Source organism: Neopelma chrysocephalum, unplaced genomic scaffold, assembly GCF_003984885.1.
Source record: "Neopelma chrysocephalum unplaced genomic scaffold, ASM398488v2 Primary Assembly neopelma1_96657, whole genome shotgun sequence".
Taxonomy (NCBI): domain Eukaryota; kingdom Metazoa; phylum Chordata; class Aves; order Passeriformes; family Pipridae; genus Neopelma; species Neopelma chrysocephalum.
The window spans coordinates 661,012-681,843 of NW_020925302.1; the positions used below are offsets into that span (position 1 = coordinate 661,012).

The 20,832-nt window shown below is 38.8% G+C and overlaps 1 protein-coding gene across 1 annotated transcript in view; it reads right to left on the reverse strand.

Moving 5' to 3' along the window:
- Positions 1-20,240, reverse strand: part of TMC1 (transmembrane channel like 1) — an 82,463-nt gene extending 62,223 nt beyond the window's left edge. The window contains 4 exon segments of the mRNA XM_027708974.1: positions 9,838-9,978; positions 11,415-11,784; positions 11,913-11,975; positions 20,207-20,240. Coding sequence (XP_027564775.1) covers positions 9,838-9,978; positions 11,415-11,784; positions 11,913-11,975; positions 20,207-20,240 — 608 coding nt within the window.
- Positions 20,241-20,832: the final 592 nt, after the last annotated feature.

Below are 20,832 nucleotides of genomic sequence, written 5' to 3' on the forward strand. Positions count from 1 at the left end.
GGTTCTGTTGGTTTTTGTTGTACTTGTGTGTATGAAGGTGTAGGTTCATCCGCCTCAGCAATGGTTTGAATAGCTTGGAAGGCTAGATTTTTTGAAATGTCCAATTCATCCATAGGAATCTTGGTTTGGGCCTCATTGGAAATATAAGGTCCCACTCCATAGAGCCTATTAAAGGACTCCAGAACTGGGGTCCCTGTGGTTATTGAGGCTCGCTGGGCATGCTGGCGAATGCGAGTTTGCCATTCCTCCAGGAAAAGTGTTGTTTGCATGTTAGTGAAGAAAGCGCTCACTAATTCCTTTATGTCATTTGGAGTGAATGTGTATGCAGCAAAGAGTGAACTCAGTACTCTTATTACATAAGGTGAGTTTAACCCGTAGTCAGTAATAGCTTGTTTTGTATCCTTCAGAACTGGGAGGGGGATGGGTTCCCAGACAGGGTGATTGTCGGGATGATAAAATACAGGAAATGCTTTAACCAAATTCAAATCATCAGCTGTTGACGCTTGTTCCTTTATGTAAGACCATCTGCTCCTCTGGGCACTGGCACCGGAGAAGCCAGGACCATGATTACAAACATGTTGGCATGTATGTGGAGACAGGGAGGTGGAAATAGGTGGGCTATGGGGGAGTGGTGGGCCTTGTGGGGGACAAGCGCAATCTACCGGTGTGGAGGAACAAGTACATCCACAGGGTGGTGGTACTGAAGGGGTTAAAGCGCCAGCTACTGGCGCGGTGCTGCCGTGGGGAGTGGGGCATTGGAAAGGAGTACATGCATGCGTTGGGGATGGGGGGGGTTGGAGGGGAGGGGGGCCGAGAGGGTTTTTTTGGTGGGGGGGAGGCGGAGGAGGGGGGCGGTGGGGGGCGGTGCCGGCCGGGCTCGCGCGGGCGGGCCGGGGGGCGGGGCCGGCGGGACGCGCGCAAAATCTTCGCACGCCGTTTCTGCACGCTGCGCCTGGTGCCGCGCTCGCTCCCCGCGCCCCTCGGCCCTGTGCGCGCGCACACCACCGCCCAGCTCACCGACGCCATGATGCAAAAATCGCTGGTATTCCGCGCTTTGTTTCTCCCTCCCGCCGTCCGCACTCTCACTCCCCCCCCCGCCGTCCCGGGACCTTCGGGGCTTGTCCTTTTCCGGGGATTCGGGCTTGGATTTTTTGGATTTTTGCTCGGATTCTTGGAGATTTTCATTGGAACTGGTTATTTGGTGTTGTAGCATCATCAGAATCAATCTCCAGGCGATTAATGCCTCAGTAGCAGTTTTGTCTCCCCTCTCATTCGCTTTCCAGATATTGTATCCAATTTTCTCCCAGTCTTTTAGAGACATGCTGTCGGAGATTGTTTCCCCTCCATTTTCAAGCCATTTAGCAAGGGCTTTTGCAGATTTTTTGTCTAAGGGGTGTCCCTTTTCCAAAATAAAGTCTTTAAGCTTGCGGTACACGAATTTTTGAGGGGTAGATAGCGAGAGGCCCATATTTTTGAAGTTACTTGGGCTTCCGTTAGTCTGCAGTTGATTTTAAAAATTTTGTGAGGGTGGGAGATGGGATTAGAGGTTTTTCCCGGTGCTCACCGTTTTCCGGTGCGGTGGCCGTCTTGCCGTGATTCTGGAGTTCAGCCGGGAAGGACCAGCGGGACGAAAACGCTTCTCTCCGCGTCGTCTGAGCCCTTGTGGCGTGGGGGAGGTTTTCTTAAGGTAAAAACCTCTACCTTTGCCGAACGCTGGGCGCCATTTGCCGCGGTCCGAAGAGGGGATGGGACACGAGGAAGGGTGCAAGTAGAATGCCCTATTCACGTGTGCACACTGTCTTTTTGTCAGCTCGGGCGGGGAAAGGGCCAGAACATAGGGCGGAGCATGAGACAGACAAGCAGGGGAACAAACCAGGATCGGGACATGGACAAAAGGGGGAGGAGTGGAGGAAGCAGGGAGCAGGCAAACTCATGGCAAGCCTGGGCATGACCAGGTTGTGCACTGTGTAGTGTGAATACAATGAAACCACATAATAACAGTAAAGTCCATATGATAACTGTAAGGTCCATATAATAAAGTCCTGCCAATTGCTGTATGCTTTTCTCCATGCCTGGGAACTGTTCCCATCCTGAATCTTGCTCCTTCACAAACAACTACCTTTTCTTTTCCGGTCCAGTGATATGTTTATATTTTGCAGGAGCGCTGATTGGGTCAAACCCCAAGGGTCACCACCCTCTGGGTGTTACCACTTTCTTAGTTTCAGGGAAAAACCTGGTTCAAACCACTACAACTAGAGGTTTTATGCTGCTAACTCTACTGGATGCTTCCCTACATTTTGCTTTGCCAGTGGCTGAGGTTTCATCTCTTCTTGCATCCCTTCTTCCTCAAATGTTTCTGCTTTATAACTTGTTTTTCTCTGATTTTCATTTTGTTTCTGTGCATTGGACTAAGTTCATCACTGCATTACAAACAAACCAGTTACTTCTTACTTGGTGGTTATACATGCAGCCAACTCAGTTTCCAAGGTAAGGCTGGAGCACAACACCAGTTGGATTCATGCACAATATTTGTGAAGCTACTTTCACGTTTCATGAAAGTACGAAGCAACACCTCTCATTTTTTTAATACATTGTTTTCCTGTGCTTACAAATTTTTTGTGTAAACCTGGAAAGAAATCAGCTAAGCCCAAATGGTGGACTTGCAGTATTACTTTCATTTTCCATTTACACTGAATTTTGTTCTAGTCAGTAACAATGCACTTTGATTTTTTTTAACTAATAGGACTATTGGCATTAATGCATATATCACACTGACCATGAGAAGTAGATGTTTCAAATATGCATCAAAAACTGTGTCAATAATATTTCCCATTCCTGAGAAGTAATAGCCAAAGTCATCATGTAGTTAATAATCATCACATAATTAATAAAAAAGTAGCACAGTTTATATGGTCCAAAGAGTGGTGGTGAATGGAGTTAAATCCATCTGGTGTTCAGTCACAGGTGGTGTTTCCCAGGTCTCAATACTGTGGCTAATCCTGTTTAATATCTTTATTGATGATCTGGAAGAGGGGATCAACAACACTCTCAGTTTGACTCCTGAAAGGAGATTGTAGTGAGATGGGAGTCAGTCTTTTCTTCCAGGTACAAGCAACAGGACAAGAAGAAACAGCCTCAATTTGTGCCAGGGAAGGTTTAGATTGGATATTAGGAAAATTTGCTTAACCAAAAGGGTTGTCAAGCATTGGAACAGGCTGCCCAGGGAAGTGGTTGAAACACCATCCCTGGGGGTTTTTAAAAGGAATGTAGATGTGGTGCTGAGGGACTTGGTTTGGTGATGGACTTGGCAGTGCTGGGTTAATGGTTGGATTCAATGATCGTAATGACCTTTTCCAATCTAAATGATTTTTTTATGCTATTATTATTATGCATTTGAAAGAATAAAAAAAAAATCAATTATTTTGCAAAAGAAAAGTTGAAATCTTCTTCCACTGTTGGAATAAATGAAATCAAGTTGCTTTTAACATTCTACAAGCATGTCTTATGTTTCAGCGTGTGGTGGATTTCACCAATAACATTCTTAATAACAAATTCATATTGCTATTTTAGAGATGCTAAGTCTTACAAGAGAACCTCACCACATGCAAATATACAGAGGAGTTATTAAGGGCCCCACAGCAGCCTGTCTTTTAGTTGCATCCATGAATACTTGCATCACTTACAGATCTTATTTAATTGGTAATTAAATGCAACACTCAATAACAACTTGATACTATGAAAAATTCCCACCAGAGCTTTAATAGTATATCTGAAAAGCAAATTCAGTGCAGAAAAAAAGTTTAATAAAGGCTCTATGAGTAATGAGGCAGAAACATCTGTACAGTTACATGCACAGAATTAATACAGAAAGCATAACTACCAGATGATGCTGGAGTCATCAAACAGAATATGTTTTAGTTCTACTCCTCATCTTTTCTTTCCCCACCAGCTCTGCAGAAAACTAGTCCCACTAGGTTACTCCTGACCTCTGTGGTTCGTGGGTTACTTAAGCTTCCTGGCCTTAAAGTTCAGCAACAACTTGGCATCAGTTAGGGACTTCAGTCAGGGACCAGGCTTACCATGTCCTTTCCATGTCTGTGATACACACTCTTTTTTTGTTAAATATAATTCAATAGATTACTCAATTAAGATTTATACCTTGATGTCTAAACTATCTCACTGAAAGACCTCTATTTGTACATCACTGCAGCCTTTTGTCACACTTTGTCCTTTCCTCCATTTCTTTTTTGCTATGAATAAAATGTGAGAATAGGAAGAATGATCAAGCAATAAAAAGTAGTCTTAGAATTACTTTAGAAACCACAACAAAAACCAAAAGCACATAACATACATACATATTCATGCCCATTTGGAAGTAATGAGACTTCACTAACATGAGGATGTGTCAAAATCAACATAGAGCAACAAAACTGAGCTTTGTAATTACTGGTATCATGTTATAGGTAAATTATCTATATCACAAGATAGGCCAAAGTGTGCCCCTTTAGCTAACTGTGAGTTTAAAGAAACTTCAGAGAAAGCTTATTAAGTGAATTACAGATGCAAGAACTAGTAAATGTTTCATGGGGCCAGGCATTATTGTCCTGGAGAAGCCTGAGTTAATTATTAATATTAGGTTTGGAGTTACAGCTTCCGAAGTGCTAGGTGTGCAGTACCTCGGGCACTTCTGTGTTGCAGAGAGAGGATGAATTACAGCTCTCAGAGGTTGTTGCTAATGAATTGGATTCAAGTGGATTGATCACATCTTTCAGTAACAGGTCAGGAAGGTTTCAGACTCTAAGATCTAGAAACTCATTAAAAAGAAATGTCACATTAATACTGATCATCCAGGACTTCTCAAAGTCTTAAAAAGATTGGTTAAAAACATATTTCAAAAGAACTGTTGTCAGGCACAAGCCACTTGAAAAGCTGTTCAGCAGTAATAATGGGCAAATTACAGTGTTATTTAATATCCATCTGGCCTCCAGGACAACCAGTCTGGCCTCCAGGACTGCCAGTATGTCCACAGTAAGAGAGATAAGATACTGATTTATGGGAGTACAAAGAGTGCATCAAAAGATGAGAATTTTTCACTATCTCGTACATGTATCTTATGTATCTTTGGGGTTTGCATGTTTATCAAAATAATCCTATTTCCAATTCACTTGTCTTGATGGGTAATCTGAGTCCTGTAATAAAATAAATGATGCTAAAAAATTAGTGAAAAAACACCATGATATATTCTCTCCCTAGCATGTGGCCTTCTATGATGGAGTGACTACACCTGTGAACAAGGGAAGGGTCACCTGGACTCCTGTAAAGTCTTTGACACAGTCTCCTACAACATCCTTCTCTCTAAATTGTAGAGATATGAGCTCAATAAGTGGACTGTTAAATGAATAAGGAATTGGTCAGATGGTTACTTCCAGAGGATAGTGGTCAATGGCTCAGAGTCCCAACAGACATCAATGACAAATGGTGTCCCTCAGAGGTCTGTGTTGGGATTGGTGTCATTTAGTATCTCCATTAATGATATAGATGAAGGGATGAAGTAGATGATATAGATGAAGTGCACCATCAGTAAATTTGTAGATGACATGAAGTTAGTGGTACTGTTGATGCACCTGAAGGACGGAATGCCATCCAGAGGGACCTGAACAGGCTTGAGAAGTGATCCCATGAGAATCTCATGAAGTTCAACAAGGCCAAGTGCAAGGTGCTGCATTTGGTTTGGAGCAATCAAACAGCCTGGGTGATGAACGAGTCAAGAGTAGCCCTCCTAAGAAGGGCTTGGGGGTGCTGGCAGATGAGAGGCTGCACATGGCTCAGCAATGTGCAGTCACAGCCCAGAAAGCCAACCATGTGCTGGGCTACATCAGCAGTAGCATGGCCAGCAGGGTGAGGGAGGTGATTCTGCAACTCTAATACACTGGAGTGATGCATTCAGCACTGGAGTCCCCAGCCATCAAACTGTTGGAGCAAGTCCAAAGGAGGGCCAAAAAGTAGATTAGAGGGATGGAGCAATTCTCCTGTAAGGACAGGCTGAGAGAACATGGTTTGTTCAGCCTGGAAAAGAGAAGGCTTTGGGGTGACCTAAGTGCAGCTTTCCAGAACAAGAAAGATGGAGAAGGACATTTTACAAGAGGATGTAGTGACAGGACATGGGGGAATGGCTTCAAGCTGAAAGAGAGTAGGTTTAGATTAGATATTATGAAAAAAATTCTTTACTGTGAGGGTGGTGAGGCACTGGAAGAGGTTGCCCAGAAAAGCTAAGAGTGCTCCAACCCTGGAAATGTTTAAAGCAAAGTTGTATGGAGCTCTGAGCAACCTGGTCTAGAGGAAGGCATCCCTGCCCATGGCAGGGAGTTGAAACTAGGTGACCTTTAATGTCCCTTCCAACACAAACCATTCTGTGATCCTATGCAGACTTTGTACTGCTCTGATTTTCTTAGGGAAAAAAAAGAACCAAAAAGTTCTCAAGTCTGTCTTTATGGTCTGTGTCTACCTGGAAGTCCTTAAAAAAGCCTAAGATTGGCATTGAACTGTCTTTTTATATAAATATACATTTTATTATTTATTTATATTTCACATGTTTTCACAGTTTACTAACTGGCTTGTGGTACAACTTTAAAGTGAGACCACTGTTGGCACATTTCTGGATTCTTGTGCTCAATTCTCTGGTTATATTGGTACCATGACAAGATTCGCTGTTGGATATAAACTATATACTTACTAACAGACTTTGTGATTTTATAGCAGAAACTTTTGGCTATCTAAAGTGTATGAGCATTAACAAGGGCAGTGAAATGAGTATACCAGAAGCAAATACAGTAGCACAGCATTTAAACTCAACCCTTTCCCTCATATTGGTGCAAAACCCAAACAGAAAAAATGCACATACAGGGATGCAGTTCCCGAAAGCAGACCCTCAGATGTAGGTTGAGACATCTTTCCCTGAGTGTTTACCAATTTGCAACAGCTGAAGTTGTGGTCCATGAGTTTCATTTTTTTGTACCTTCTAATTCAAAAATCATAGAATCATAGATCAGTCAAGATTGGCAGAGACTTTTAAGATCATCCAGTCCAACCCTCAACCCAGCACCACCACTGTAACCCCTAAACCACTAAGCCATATTACCCACTGCCAGATCCAGACACCTGTTAAACACTTTCAGGATGGTGCCTATGCATTCAACAAATGATGGAGACACTCCTTGACTCTCCTTTTGCTGCCAAGGTACTTGTAGAAACTATTTTGTTGTCTTTAACTGTAGCAGCCAAATCAAATTCTAGTTGGGCTTTGGCCGTTCTAATCTTCTCTATACATGACCTCATGACATCCTTGCAGTCCTCCGAAGTTATCTGATCCTCCTTCCAGAAATGACAGGTTCTTTTTTTTTGCCTAAATTCAAGCCTAAGTTCTCTATTTAACCAGTCTAGTCTTTCACCCGACAACTTGTCTTCCTACACATGGGGAGGAAGCCAACTCCTGAATATTTAACAAACCTGCTCCTGAATATTTAAAAATTCCTTTTTAAAGCATATCCAGCCTTCCTGGACTCCTTTTCCCCTCAGGACTGACTCCTAAGGGACTCTGTCAATGAAATCTTTTCAATAGTTTAGCCCCCTCTCTAAATCTCAAGCGTCTAAGTAATGATTGGTGGTCATTATCATCTGATGACTCTTCAGGTAATTTTGTGCTGACCTGAGTATGCGGTGACAAGAAGAAATGTGCACAAGTTATCGTCTCCCATAGAAAATATAAAACAACAGCACTCACAAACCACATAAACCAGTGGAAGGAAAATTAATAGATCAAGAAAACTCTCCTGATGGAGAATATTTGTCTTGAACTGAGAAAAAGTCTGGATTCCAGGCACACTTATACTCTCAGACCACTATGTCCCCAGCCTAACATGTCTATTGCTTAAGGCCTAGGAAAGTGGTGATGTTATTTCTGCATAATATGTTTCCATCCCTCTCCTTGTCTTCTGCCTCACTTTTTTTGTATCTCCAGAACTGTAAAGATCTGACCATGATATCTTAAGTGAGGTTAGAGTCCGACCATATCAGTACAGCTCAACTTCAAACCACAGAAGGACACTCTGCAACAAAGCAGTAGCCTCATCTAGTCACAGTTCTTCAGAGAATAATTATGGGCTGTTTGAAATACATCTTTTTAGACAGAGGGATCTAAATTAGAAATCAGAGCTGATCTAAATTGCCAGTGCAGCTCTATTAAGAATCCTATTTTCACAATGAGCTCTCAGCCATGTTTCAACAGAAGGCATTTCTGCAGAGTAACTAGTTCTGCATCTGTGTTCTAAAGTTATTGTTTGATCATACATTTTCAGAACAGAATAATGAAGGAAAAGATTTACCATTTTGCAAAGCAGTCACTGAAGCTAAGTATAAATCATCTTTCCCACCATATACTTTCTAAGTCATGAAAAAAAGTTACTTTGAAAATGCTGAAGCAAACTGTTTGAACAATTTTAATTTTTTTTTTTTTTAGAACACAAATTTTAGAGGAAATTAAATATTTCCCAAAAAAATTGTTTGTTCTGACAACATTTCTTTTAAAAAAATAATATTTACAATGAAAAGTCCTAATTGATGCTAACATTCACTGTTCAAAATAACAAGAAAAGAGTATATTTTTGGGGTCTTATTTTTTCATGAATATATGGATATTCCTGGAGAGTACTTTTTTTCATTCTTGGGGGAAAAAAATGGTGCTGATACTGAAAAAAATGTGAAAGTGAGGTTTGTTTTGGTTTACACTAAATAACATTTTTCATAATGCTGAGAAGAAATCTCCAGAGAAGTATCCCTCTACTGTGAAAGCTGGAATACAAAGAATTGGGCAATTTGTTCTTCTGTCTCTAAGATAGGTTGTTTTTTTTTCTCCACATATGCCAAAATACTCTAAATCCTCCACAGGGGAAGAAACAGATGACATAGGGAAATACTCACTAATAACAACTGTTTACCAAGAGCCTCAAGAGTAAGAAATGTTAATATAAGAGTATTCAAAAGTCACATTATTGATTTACAAGTTTAAGGCAATTAAAGCCAGGATGTGTCCATTTTTCACATGTGCAAGAATAATGCCAATAATACCAGTCTTTATGTACATGGATTTTGTTGGCATTTGATCAGTGCTGCAGGGAATGAGTTATTCAAAACAGAGGAGCATATCAGTTTTGACAAAAGAATTAAGTTCTCTCCATTTACCCAGTTTCTGTGCTTGGTGGAAATTTAACTGTAAATGACAATTTTTAGCTTTCAGGAAAATATAGCAATAGGTTTGCTAGGGCAGTTTTCTATGTGGTATGTGTTAAAATGAAATAAAATGCAAGTTCAGTTTCCAATCAGTTTGCTTTTTCCTAAGTTGAAAGAAATCCATTTTTCTTTCCAAAAAGTTAGACTAGAGAGATAAATCCTCTTGTCTCCCCCCAGTAATCTTGAGGTAATCATGAAATTTCTCATTTTTCTGAGATATTAATGAGATATTAATCTTACCAATGGTAGAATTTACCAACATCAACCTAACTGGAAAAAAGGAAAGATTTTGCATGGGGTTATATTGGAAATTCCAAAAAGAAAAATATATTAGCTTTTCATATTTGATTTCAGCTCTACAGAGACAAGAAACCAATGATCTGCAATACCATTTACCTCTACTTACTGTGAAAACACATCCTGGGAAAGAGAGATTAGAAATTCTTTGAAATTAATTTTGTGAGTAGGTCAAAAACTACAGCAATAATTCAGAAAAACAGTGCAAAGTGCAAAGAAGAATAGCAGATATTCATTATGAAAAACAAACCGTACTTCAGGACAGACAACTTCTTTTTCATCTTCCATGGCTTGTTTCGTAGCGTGGCAATTAGTTTCTTTTTTTCTTCTACCTCTTCTTTCAGCTTGGCCAATTCCTCCTCTGTAATTGGCTCCTCCTCAGAGTCAGAATCAGAGCTTTGAACAAAAGCAGGAACAAAAAACATCATCAAAACTCAGAAAAACATACTTCATGTTAATTTTAGTTAACTTTGAGACTAGATAAACGCCTTCACACTTGCACAGAAGGGAGGACATACTTCACGTAGACTTGTAATTAATTTAGGTATGAAAGGCAAAGCTTGTACATGAAATGCAGAGCTACAGGTGAACCAGCACTACACCTTCAACATTCCATACAGAGTGGGCAGAGCTCTTGAGGAAGCATCTGGTGGCCACTGATTGTTCCTGCAAGTGTAACCAGCTTCCTAAGAGTCCAACCGAACTCACGGTGGTGAGGTGATGATGCTCTAGCTGCAGCCGTAAGATTTTAGGTGTTCTCATAGGGAAAGGAAATGAGGTAGAAGTATATGGAAATGAGATACAGACAAATTAATACAACAACATATCTCATTGTACTTTTTTCTTTCCTTTTACTCCCACTGTTCTCTCCAGTAATGTCTCTGGGAACAGAAAAAGCTGTAGTAAGTGCTGAATGCAGGATGGGATTTTCTTTCCCTCTCTGTTGAGAAGACCATGCCTAGCTCCATTTGCTGCATTATACACCATTCCTAGGGGTTGCTTCCTTTCAAAAGCACAAGGAGGGACAAGGAGTAAAGGAATCCTAGGATGGCAGAAAAATAGAAATGGTTTTTTGAAGTGCTCCATGTCAGTGGGCTCTTCCAAAGAACCCTGGTTGCATTAGATGCTTTGGAAAGTTGAACAGTGATATTTAAGAGGAAGTGAGTGAGAGACAGACTGGAAAATCCCATCTCAGTCCTTGGTTCTGGGTTTGTGAAATTTTGGCACCAATCTTTTATAAAAAATCTTGCTCGAACCTGGCTGGGAAAAAAAAACTTGAGAAGCATCAAGATTTTAGTTCTGTACTGGAAATAAAACTAGACCCTGGCTGTTTGTCAGGTTATCAACTTGGGGATCTTAGTTTTCTAGAAAGGAAAAAACAGGAGAGATATCACCTGTTATCACCTCTCTCTGTCATTTTCTTCTCTCCTCTATCATTTTCTCTCCCTTTCTCTAGAGAACAGCTCATAAACTTTGGATCTTTAACCACAATAAGGGTGACCCTGGCTTGAGTTCCCGTTCTGCCTGACCAGATTTGACCTAATCCACAGGGTATCAGCAGTCCCAGAAGGGTTTGGCTGGTCATTTCCTGAGGTCCCACTCTGGACTTGTGACAAAACCCTGACTTCACTCCACTGAATTAGATATGACTTTGTGGAAAGTTTCCACTTCACTCAGCCAGCGCTTCCTTATTGCAGGAAAAAAATATCTGTCTGGCTCTAATTCAGCTGTAGCACGTAAGGGAGTCCTACTGACTCTTGGTATTTCACAGCTGTAAATGAAAGCAAGTTTTATGCAGGTTTTATTGTAAGAAAAAAAAATTACTGAATTACCCAGATCCTGATTTCTTTTTGTCTTTTTTCTTCTTATTTGCTTTCTCTTTTTTCCCTTTCTTATCAGGCTTTTTGTCCACTTTCTTCTCATTTTTGTCTTTCCCACTCTTACCCCCTTTCCCATCTTCCTCTTCTTCATCATCTTCCTTGGATTTCTGGTTTGCCTGGTTCTTCCTGGCTTTTGCAGCTTCCATATCGGAATCACTGCCCTCATTTCCAACTACTCGTCCTCTTCTACGGTTTCTGTGCCTGTGATGCCCAGCTCTCCTTGTCCCATCTTCATCATCCTCATTCTCTTCATCACCATGCCTGGCTCTCCCCCTGGCGTGACCTCTTGCAGTTCTTGGAGTTGCTCTCTTCCTTCCTTTATCTGTGATCAATTTAAAAAAATAAAAACACATGAGGCAGTATGTTAGAAGGAGACCTTTCCTAGTCTTTCATTCATAGTGATAGTCAGAAAACATCTGAATCTGCCTCAAAATAATCCACATTACTGACCTGTTCCTTTGACATTTTCTTCATTCTCAGCTGCACTGCCTTCTTCATTGTCACCACTGCCATCTGTGGAGTGAAAACAAAGGCCAGTGCACATGAAGTGTGGATTGGTCATTAGGAATGCAGAGTTTTCAAGAAATTCTTGGCAATTACTGCTTTGTACTCCTTTACACCATTTCATGAACCATGTTTTGGAACATGGCAAATAGTTTTCAAGAAATAAGATTAAAACAGAAAAAATAGTTCCACTTTCCTTCAGCACTCAAATACATAAGCCTCAAAGTGATGCCATGAACTCTCTCTCATGGAAAAAATAAGTAGGACAGAAGAATTCTAAAAATATCCTACGATTTGAAGTAGAACAAGGGGGATGAAAATACTTCTCAGAGAATTCTCAAATATTTTCTTAAACATGAAAGAAAAAGGACTGGTTGAGATTAAAGAAGAGTAAAAGAATAATTTTCTGATTTGTCTGAGTGGAGGGCTTGAAGATTCATAGCTGCAACATAGCTGAAGAGGACAGTTCCAGAAGAAAAAGATTTACACTCAGTTCCAGCAACCAAATCTCTAAGCATAGTGACAAAACTTGACCTAGCTTACTTGTATGCTGTACCACAGTCCCACTCTACCACTCATGAGACAATAAAAATGTTGAAGGCTTTAGAGAGATAGTCTATTTCAGAAGAATGTAGTGTTTCTCCTTAGAAACATCTGTGGTTTGGAGTGGATCTCTTGCTTAATTTTTTCAGTGTCAATAAATTCAATAAGAGATGATGTCTCTGCTGCCCATCAATAAGCAGAAAATTATCCAAATTGAGATCATGCTTATGTAGAGAATAAATTAAAATACTCCTCTCATATGTATCATATCCACTATGATATCTAATTGATATGCTCTCTGAAAATATTGGTATGAACATGTTACTCAACAGGTCACTTCTGAAATTGCTATTAATATTCCTTAGCAATGTTTCTTCAGAAGCAACACCTGAGAAGTCAGGTGCTAATGGATTCTCTTGAGTTTCTACATGTGGGACAGCAGCTTAGACACATCAGTGGAATTTATAGAAGTAGATGGTATTAGGAAATTAATGAGAAGATTAAGAGAAGGAAATAGTAGAAATAGTAGAAATAAGTAGCAGTCATTTCACTCCTATACACTGTGCGTGTTCCATGTGGGTGTTGTCTAATTTCCCCTCTGTACAGAGAGGACAGATGACGTGTAATGATCCCTACAGTCACATTTTTCAGGCAAGAAGAAACTACAGATATCTTCCTTTTCTGTTCATCTATAATTGTTCTTTATACTCTTTCTTCAACCATTCCCCAGTTCCCCAGTTCCTTTCATAAATTTTACTAAGCCACTAGTGATTCATTGAAAATTTATATACAGTTGGATTTATTTAGGGACTACTATAGATAACCATGAAGCACAACATCTTGGCTTTACTTAATATCAAAGAAAAGCAGTAAAATACGTTAGGTTACAAAAAAGAAGGAATCTAGGGTCTTGCTTCACTTTGTGCAGTAACAGGTAAAGAGTTATTATCCAGAATTTGACTGGCATTTTACACCTGGAGTATATGTATTTCCTCCACAAAACATTCAATTGTGATTAACACTTTCTATCACTTCCCTAGCATCTGCAACATAATTTTTAAGATTATGTAAAAATATTATCATTCAGTATTATCAGTGTAATGTGTCAATAAGTGCTCCTTTGTTCTGCCTGGACACATGCCTTCTGCTGCTGACAGTAACAGGATCATCCTTTGATAAAGATCATTGTGTTGCTATTGAAAGCTTGCAAAGATGAAGACAGACATCTCTAAACAGATACTGCACATGCAACAGTAAGACACTATTTTTTATTGAAACTAATGTTTTTGCCGATCTCCTACAGCCAAACAGAATTTCCCAGAAAAGCACTTTAATGGTAAAATATTGGCCTCAGTGCAGAGTCTGATGAGCTTATACAACTAGCAAATACGTGGAGGTTTATCATATATACTGAAACGTGAGTTAGCAGTGAAGTGAAGTGAGTTGACATCATGTTAACATCACATTCAGGTAACAGTGAAAGTGACAAGGGACTACGAAACATAGAGACTTAAACAGGGTAGAAGATTGCTGCTGGAGTCTGTTTAACTCTAATAGCATAAGGAAAATAAATTTACTGCACTGAATCCAACATTTGAGATAAAATAAAGTCCTTAGGTAATTTACAGATTTCAGACTGCGTGAAGAAAGTATTGAGAACACTACCACAGAGGAGCATACCTGAATATTAATTTATGTGTGGTTTGGGGTTTTTTGCATCTAAATGATCAGGTACATGAGAGATAAAGACGAATTTTTAAAGAAATAAAGAAAACACATGAAATCAAACAGAAATAGATATAGCCACAAAATTAACCTAGAAAACACGGCCAGTGATTACATGGAATCATGCAGCTAGAAGAAAAGTGGGTGCTGTAAGCACACCCAGCAAGTACAGACGCAGTTTAAAATATTTTTTATGCAAAAATTTAAAATTGTATCTCCAAACTGAACTTCATAGAAAGATAAAATGTGTTGATATGAACGTTAGAGGTGTGCCCTTCTCCCTCTGGTGTATCTACAGAATAAGAGATCTCTTCCAGGTCTTTGGATATGACGCAGATGCAGAAAGCATTTTACTAGAACTTATTTTTAAAAGGAACTGGAAGCCAAGGACTCTCCAATCCTCCAGTATTCTAGCTCCCTACTTTATTCCATGAGCTGTGTCACCAACATAAAAGCTGAAGCTCACGATAAAACTAAAATTTATTCACTTGTGACAGCTCTTATAGCAGCTGGTGCTGTTCAGGAGGGAAAAAAATCTCTGAGTAGAGAGATAGAAGAGCTTTAACACCCCAAGATCTGTCCTTAACACTGTATAGGCATGACTGTATGTAAGCTACATTACCACCCCACACAGCAGCCACAATGCAGCCCCTGGAGACTTGTATTTTAGACAAGAGGCATTAATAACTGTCTTCCACTGTCTGTCTGTTTTGCACTTACCAATAAAAGACCTGTGTTGTTAGTTGGTTGGGTATTTGAGCAATAAGAGATAAAAAACATTACTGTGCTTATTATTATTATTTGAAAGCTACTACAGGTAACTCTGTAATACTTTTCAAAGAGGAAAGGGAGAGGCCAGGCACGCCATAACTCAGCAATTTAGGTGCTTGTGGAAAACCCTGTCTTACTGAATTACTGAAGAAGCATTTCAACAATACACAAATTACATTTCATGGTGATACTATATATAAGTACAGTGTAGCACTTAATTTAAATGTTCTGCTATAAACCACAACATAGAGAAACAGTAGAGTGCATTCCTCAGGCACTGTAATAGAATACAGAGCCAAAGAGCATTTTTGATGCTGTGGCCTGTTAAAGTTAAAACGTAGTATTTGATGCAGGAACAAAATCCTCACTATAGGGGAAGTTCATATACTGGTCTTGGGATTTTTTAAACAGATCTTCATGTGATCCTACTTATCAAAAGTTTGGTGAATCCTCCAACAAAATCAACAAGTCTCACAAAAGCACTGTCTAGAATTACTCATTTTTCCAGAAAAGGATTGATAAGACTTCTTATCTTCACGGTATTAATATTCATAGGGGTAATATCAGTTTATTAGCCTTTGACTCACCTAATGTGAGTTTATGTGGCCCAGAGCAAAAGCTCAACTGCTACATCTTCCAGGATACATCATCTTGTCCTAATGACAGTATATTTATATATCATTAAGTATATTTGAAGATATAGTCCATAACTCCTTTTGCTCTAGGAAATGCAATCATTCTTATTTTTTTTCCACAGTAGTTTAAGGGAAACTTTCTCATCTTTCTAGATTAAGGGCAGTGACAGTGTAATCTGAGTAAGATATCATTTTACCTGAAGTCTTATTTAGACTGTAGCCACAAATGAGCCAACAAGGCTAAAAGAGGGCATCCTGAATACGGGCTCAGTCTAACCTGCATGTCACAGACACAAGACAGAACATCAGACAGCTCAGGAGAGAGCTCCAAACATTAGCATGTTGGCTGCTGACAGAACTAAGCACAGAAAAAAAACTAGTAACACCACAGTCTTTGCTCTATGAGGTGTCTATTTAGCAGATTATGGGGGCTGTTTTATCCTTACCTTGTTTCCCAAGTTGTTTGTACACCTATCAGAGGCTACTACTTAGATTTCATGGTTTGGATCTTTGAAAAACTTATTCTATACTGACATAATTTTCTTGATTTTCACTGTGAGAGGTATAATGATTTTTGGAACTACCTCACACAATGTGACTCATTGTAATACCCCTACTCCCATTACTGCTATGTGAAACTGACTGCTGTTAATCAATTCTGCATTTTGGTGCTACAAAAATTCAGCACTACGTAAAGTAATCTGTATATCAAAAAATACTGTCAGACTTTTTGTATATGTAGTAAAATAAATTTCTATTTTATTAATTGTCAAGCCAAAGAAATAGGTGGTATACTAATAGAGCTGTGCAAGCAATTACTGTGTATTCCTCTGAACTGGACCATGCCGGGCATTTTTCAGTGCTGGAAAGACATCAGCCTAGATAGATAACAAACTGACTGTCCAACATGTAGAAATGTCAGCAACACAAGATTATATTAGAGAAAAAATGCTTGTGAAGTACTAGTCAAAAAGAGGAAAGAGTTGCACAATATTCAATTCTACGTATTTACATACATTTCTGTGTTTTTCTTTCTGATCATGTAAATATGAGAGTATCTCACAACACTTCAGGTCCAGTAAAAATCACTACAAGCAACGGCTGTGAAACATCAGAAATAATATACCAAGATCTCACAGAAATTCTGTTGCAAGAGTGAATTAGTGTAGACTTCAACATCCAAGATTTGAAACCTTAACACTAGAGATCCCATCCTCTTAGTCTGTTTCCAAACATTGGGAAAAACACCTTAGCCCACCTCAGGTCCAAATGAAGGGAACTTGAAATACTGAAATTTCAAATAAAAGTTACTTTTATAGAACAATCATTACACTCTGTATTTGAGACTGTGCTTGATTTTTCCTCTCTTTTTCCCACTTAGTGTTGCAATTTTTTCTGCCAGTGGACAAAAATAAAAATCACAAAACCCAAACAATTTGTTCTGTCCAGCAATAGCTGTGAATTTATAAAGTAAAATAATAATTCCTATTCAGTTACACACATAGAAGCTAATATCGTGCTTATCTTTCCCACCTGAATTGGCAAGATCATAAATAGTAAAGGAGGCAGAATATTTATACTACAATGTCATAAAGACACCAGGGTCTTGGAAGACTTTCTAGTCTTAATATATATGCTGTGTCCTGCAGACTTATACGCATAAAGAATTTCCAGAAGTTGGCTCAGGGGCAATAAGCTTTCCCTCTCTGCAGACTGCCAGTGAAGAGAGTTTGCCCAGCTAATTGTAGCCCAGTCAAAATTTCAAAATTACAGATGAGGACTACAGGGGCCAAATGGAATCCACTCAATTCACATCCATAAATAGCCCATTCGCTCTCCTTTAGTAAGGAAAAATTACTAACTGATGTTCTACTAAAATGACAGAGACTGAGCTCACATAGGTCATGTTGACACTATGGCTGGCATTGGATACATTATCTGATTACACTGCTCTCTTTCCAGTTTCCTTCTGGGTTGTACTTGAACATGCCAAGGTTTGAAACTGTCTCTCAGTTTGTGGGTCAGGACTTCTCCTAGACAAACTTTCTCTTCAGGCATGAATAGGTTTATTGCACAATTTCAGAGCAAAAATTTTGGGCCAAATCTGATTTTATTGTTATAAAACCTACAGAAGGTAGAGAAGGAAGATAATTCAGTGAGAAGCCCCTCATATTTCACCACCTTCAGGAAAACATGCATAAAAATTTCCAGACCTCTATATCTTACACCATCTCTGTGTGCACATCTGCATTTTCCCTACCTCTGCCCACAGAGATCTAACCATGTAGTCTTTTGCCTTAATCAAGACTAGAGAACTCACGAGCTTGCAGGACCCATTGGCTACTCTAATAAAACAACAAGGAGATACCACATATGCATTGTGTCTTCACATTGCATTGTGTGATGGTAGGCAATTTTTCATTTTAATTGCAGTATTTACTGCAAGAATTAGGATCAGAATATTAAGTGTTCAATGCACTCTGATAAGTCTGAGATGCAGTAAATCACATCAATCAGACATTTTCAGGTTCTAAAATGGGATTTACTTAGCTTATTGTCATTCATTCATAGTACTGTTAAAATGAGAACAAAACATGATAATACGAAGGAGTTTATGTTCAAGTTACATATGTAATGTTCTTAATGGGTTTGAAGTCAGTTGTATTTTTGACAATCTCATGAGAAGAAAGCTCTTTTAAGGTGCATAACTAGAGTTGACCAGCTCATCACATATTCTCTTTATAATATTTAGAGAGTAATAGGCACTTTCCAACTACTCCCTTTTAAACATACACTGAATATTTTTGCTTTTGTTTGTCTTTTCCTGCATGAGATGCCAGGAACAATGAATTCAGCATAATGAACCGTACATCTCCCACTATCATAGATTTTGCAGAAGACATACTGTGAAACAAGAAGAATGGCCAAACCAAGAATGGCTTCACTAAAGATATCAAAAAAACCCCAAAAATGTATGGTTCCAGAATGCATTTTTTGCATATGTTGCAAGAATATTCCTCAGGACTGTCAGCAATGATGAAACAAAACCTGTTGTAAAGAAATCACAATTAGATTAGCTCCTCAGCCCTGTGCTAGATAACTCCAGCCCTTGGAACTTTTTAAGCCAGAAGCGGATTGAGAACTACATTCTGAAAGTGTCTCATATTTACTTGTAAGGGAGCTCCAGCTTTGCAGGTGTTCTAAAATCAGAACACAGTCTTGAGTTAACTCACACAATCTTATCTCCAAATATTATCCATAACTGTAATTAAAATAATTAGATTTTATTATAAATTATATATGTAGCATAAATTTTCATCCAAAAAAAAAGGAAAAAGTGTCAAAGAGTGATCATGATTCTGCAACACAAAGATGTCCACCTTCTCCAGTTACAAAATGTGCAGTATTGGCTCACCATAGGAATGCTGTCCTCTGGAATTTGAATGAACAATAAAGTCACTGAATCAGAAGACACGTCAATTTAGTCAGATATTTGCAAGTACAAGGCAGATGTTTATGTTAAACTTAGAGCCTTGATATTCTTAGAATTTTCTTATTTTAAATGCTTATAAAAATGTACATGTTCTATCATCATGCTTATATGGTTTCTTACTCAGAAATTCTGTTGAAGCCATTAAGTAATTTCTTATGCTGCATTAAATTTTGTGCTTGTCTCATGTTGAAAAGAACTCCATTAGCATGAACTGCTTGAAAATTAAATTCATCAGTAAAGGGTCTTGTAGTAAAAAACTGAGGGGAAGAAAACTAACAGAGAAACTCAGACAACACAAAGGAAAAAAATAGGATGGACTTTTAAAGGGAACTATCTGTTATATGCTGCCAAAAATGCTAAGCAGTCCCTTCTGATGTTTTCTATGGAAGTAGAAAATATTTTATTACTACTGTGTGTTACAACTATGGATTAAAATGAATTCATTCCGAAACCAGTCTAGAATAAGGTCCCTGGCAATTTTCTTCCATGCTGAAGATAATAAATGTCACATTTGTTCCATATGAAAAAAAATCTGTATTTTAGAAAGAGTAGTATTGCCCATGAGAACTGAAAGCACTTCTCATAATAAAGAGTTGCCTTGTACATTGCCAGAATAAACCATTGGGCATTATTATCCTACAAAAACATTTCTTAGATCCAGAACAGGGTAGTATCAGTATAGAAATATTATTAATCTTACTGTGAAGGATGTTTGACATTTCATACCAAATATTAAAAGCAATAAGAAAAGCAAGTATTGCTTTTGTGTAGCTTACAGAAGCCACAAAATACATTTGTTTTTTTAGTCTTTCCTATAAATTACATACAAATGTAAGACAAGTAACAGGGCTGCAGTTGCACTCTTTTGATTTACTAATCAGTGAAAAGCCACCCTCCCATGCTACAACCAGCCAATTTCCACTATAAAACACATTTCTGAGCAAAAGACAGTGAATTACGACTAGCAAGATTTTATACTAAAAAGAAGGAGAAGAAAACACATCTTGCACACTGTTGAACTACATGCAGAAAATTAATATGTGCTTCAGTTGCATAATTATATTTGTAATTACCATTTCCTTCTGTCGACTTTTCATGCTTAGGCATCATGACTATTTCAGAGGGCTGCTGCGGGTGCTACCTATACAGGAGAGAATCTGAAGGTTGCGTGGTTCAAGACGAAGTGTACCACAACACCATCCTGTCTGTCACTGAACGGATGGTGCTGGTGAAGTTTCACTCACTGAAATATAAGAAGATACTAATTTCCTAAGTGATTAATCTTTCATGAATGTTTAGCTTACTATTTAGGGTTGGCAGGTTAGGATCAAAAGAATCAAATATGTTGTTCACCTTCTTTATTATTATTGCTGAAAATAACAAAAACTCTCCTGCAATGTACTTAATTATGACTAACACTATTATTGAAATGCTTAAGTGCCTTACTGAGCAAGGATGTTGCACAATGTCCACATGGGCACACTCTGATGCTATATACGGGTATCCACTTCCACATGTGGAGGAGGATACAGGGATTTTTTTTTTTCAAGGGAGTCAGCTTATACCTTTGACATATTTAAATTGCATGGCTTTAACAGAACAGCCTGACATTGTTTTAAAAAATCTTAGCAAAATGAGAAGGATGCTGATATATCTACTGGTTTGTGTTTGCATTTCCTTGCAGTTCTATTAAGACTCT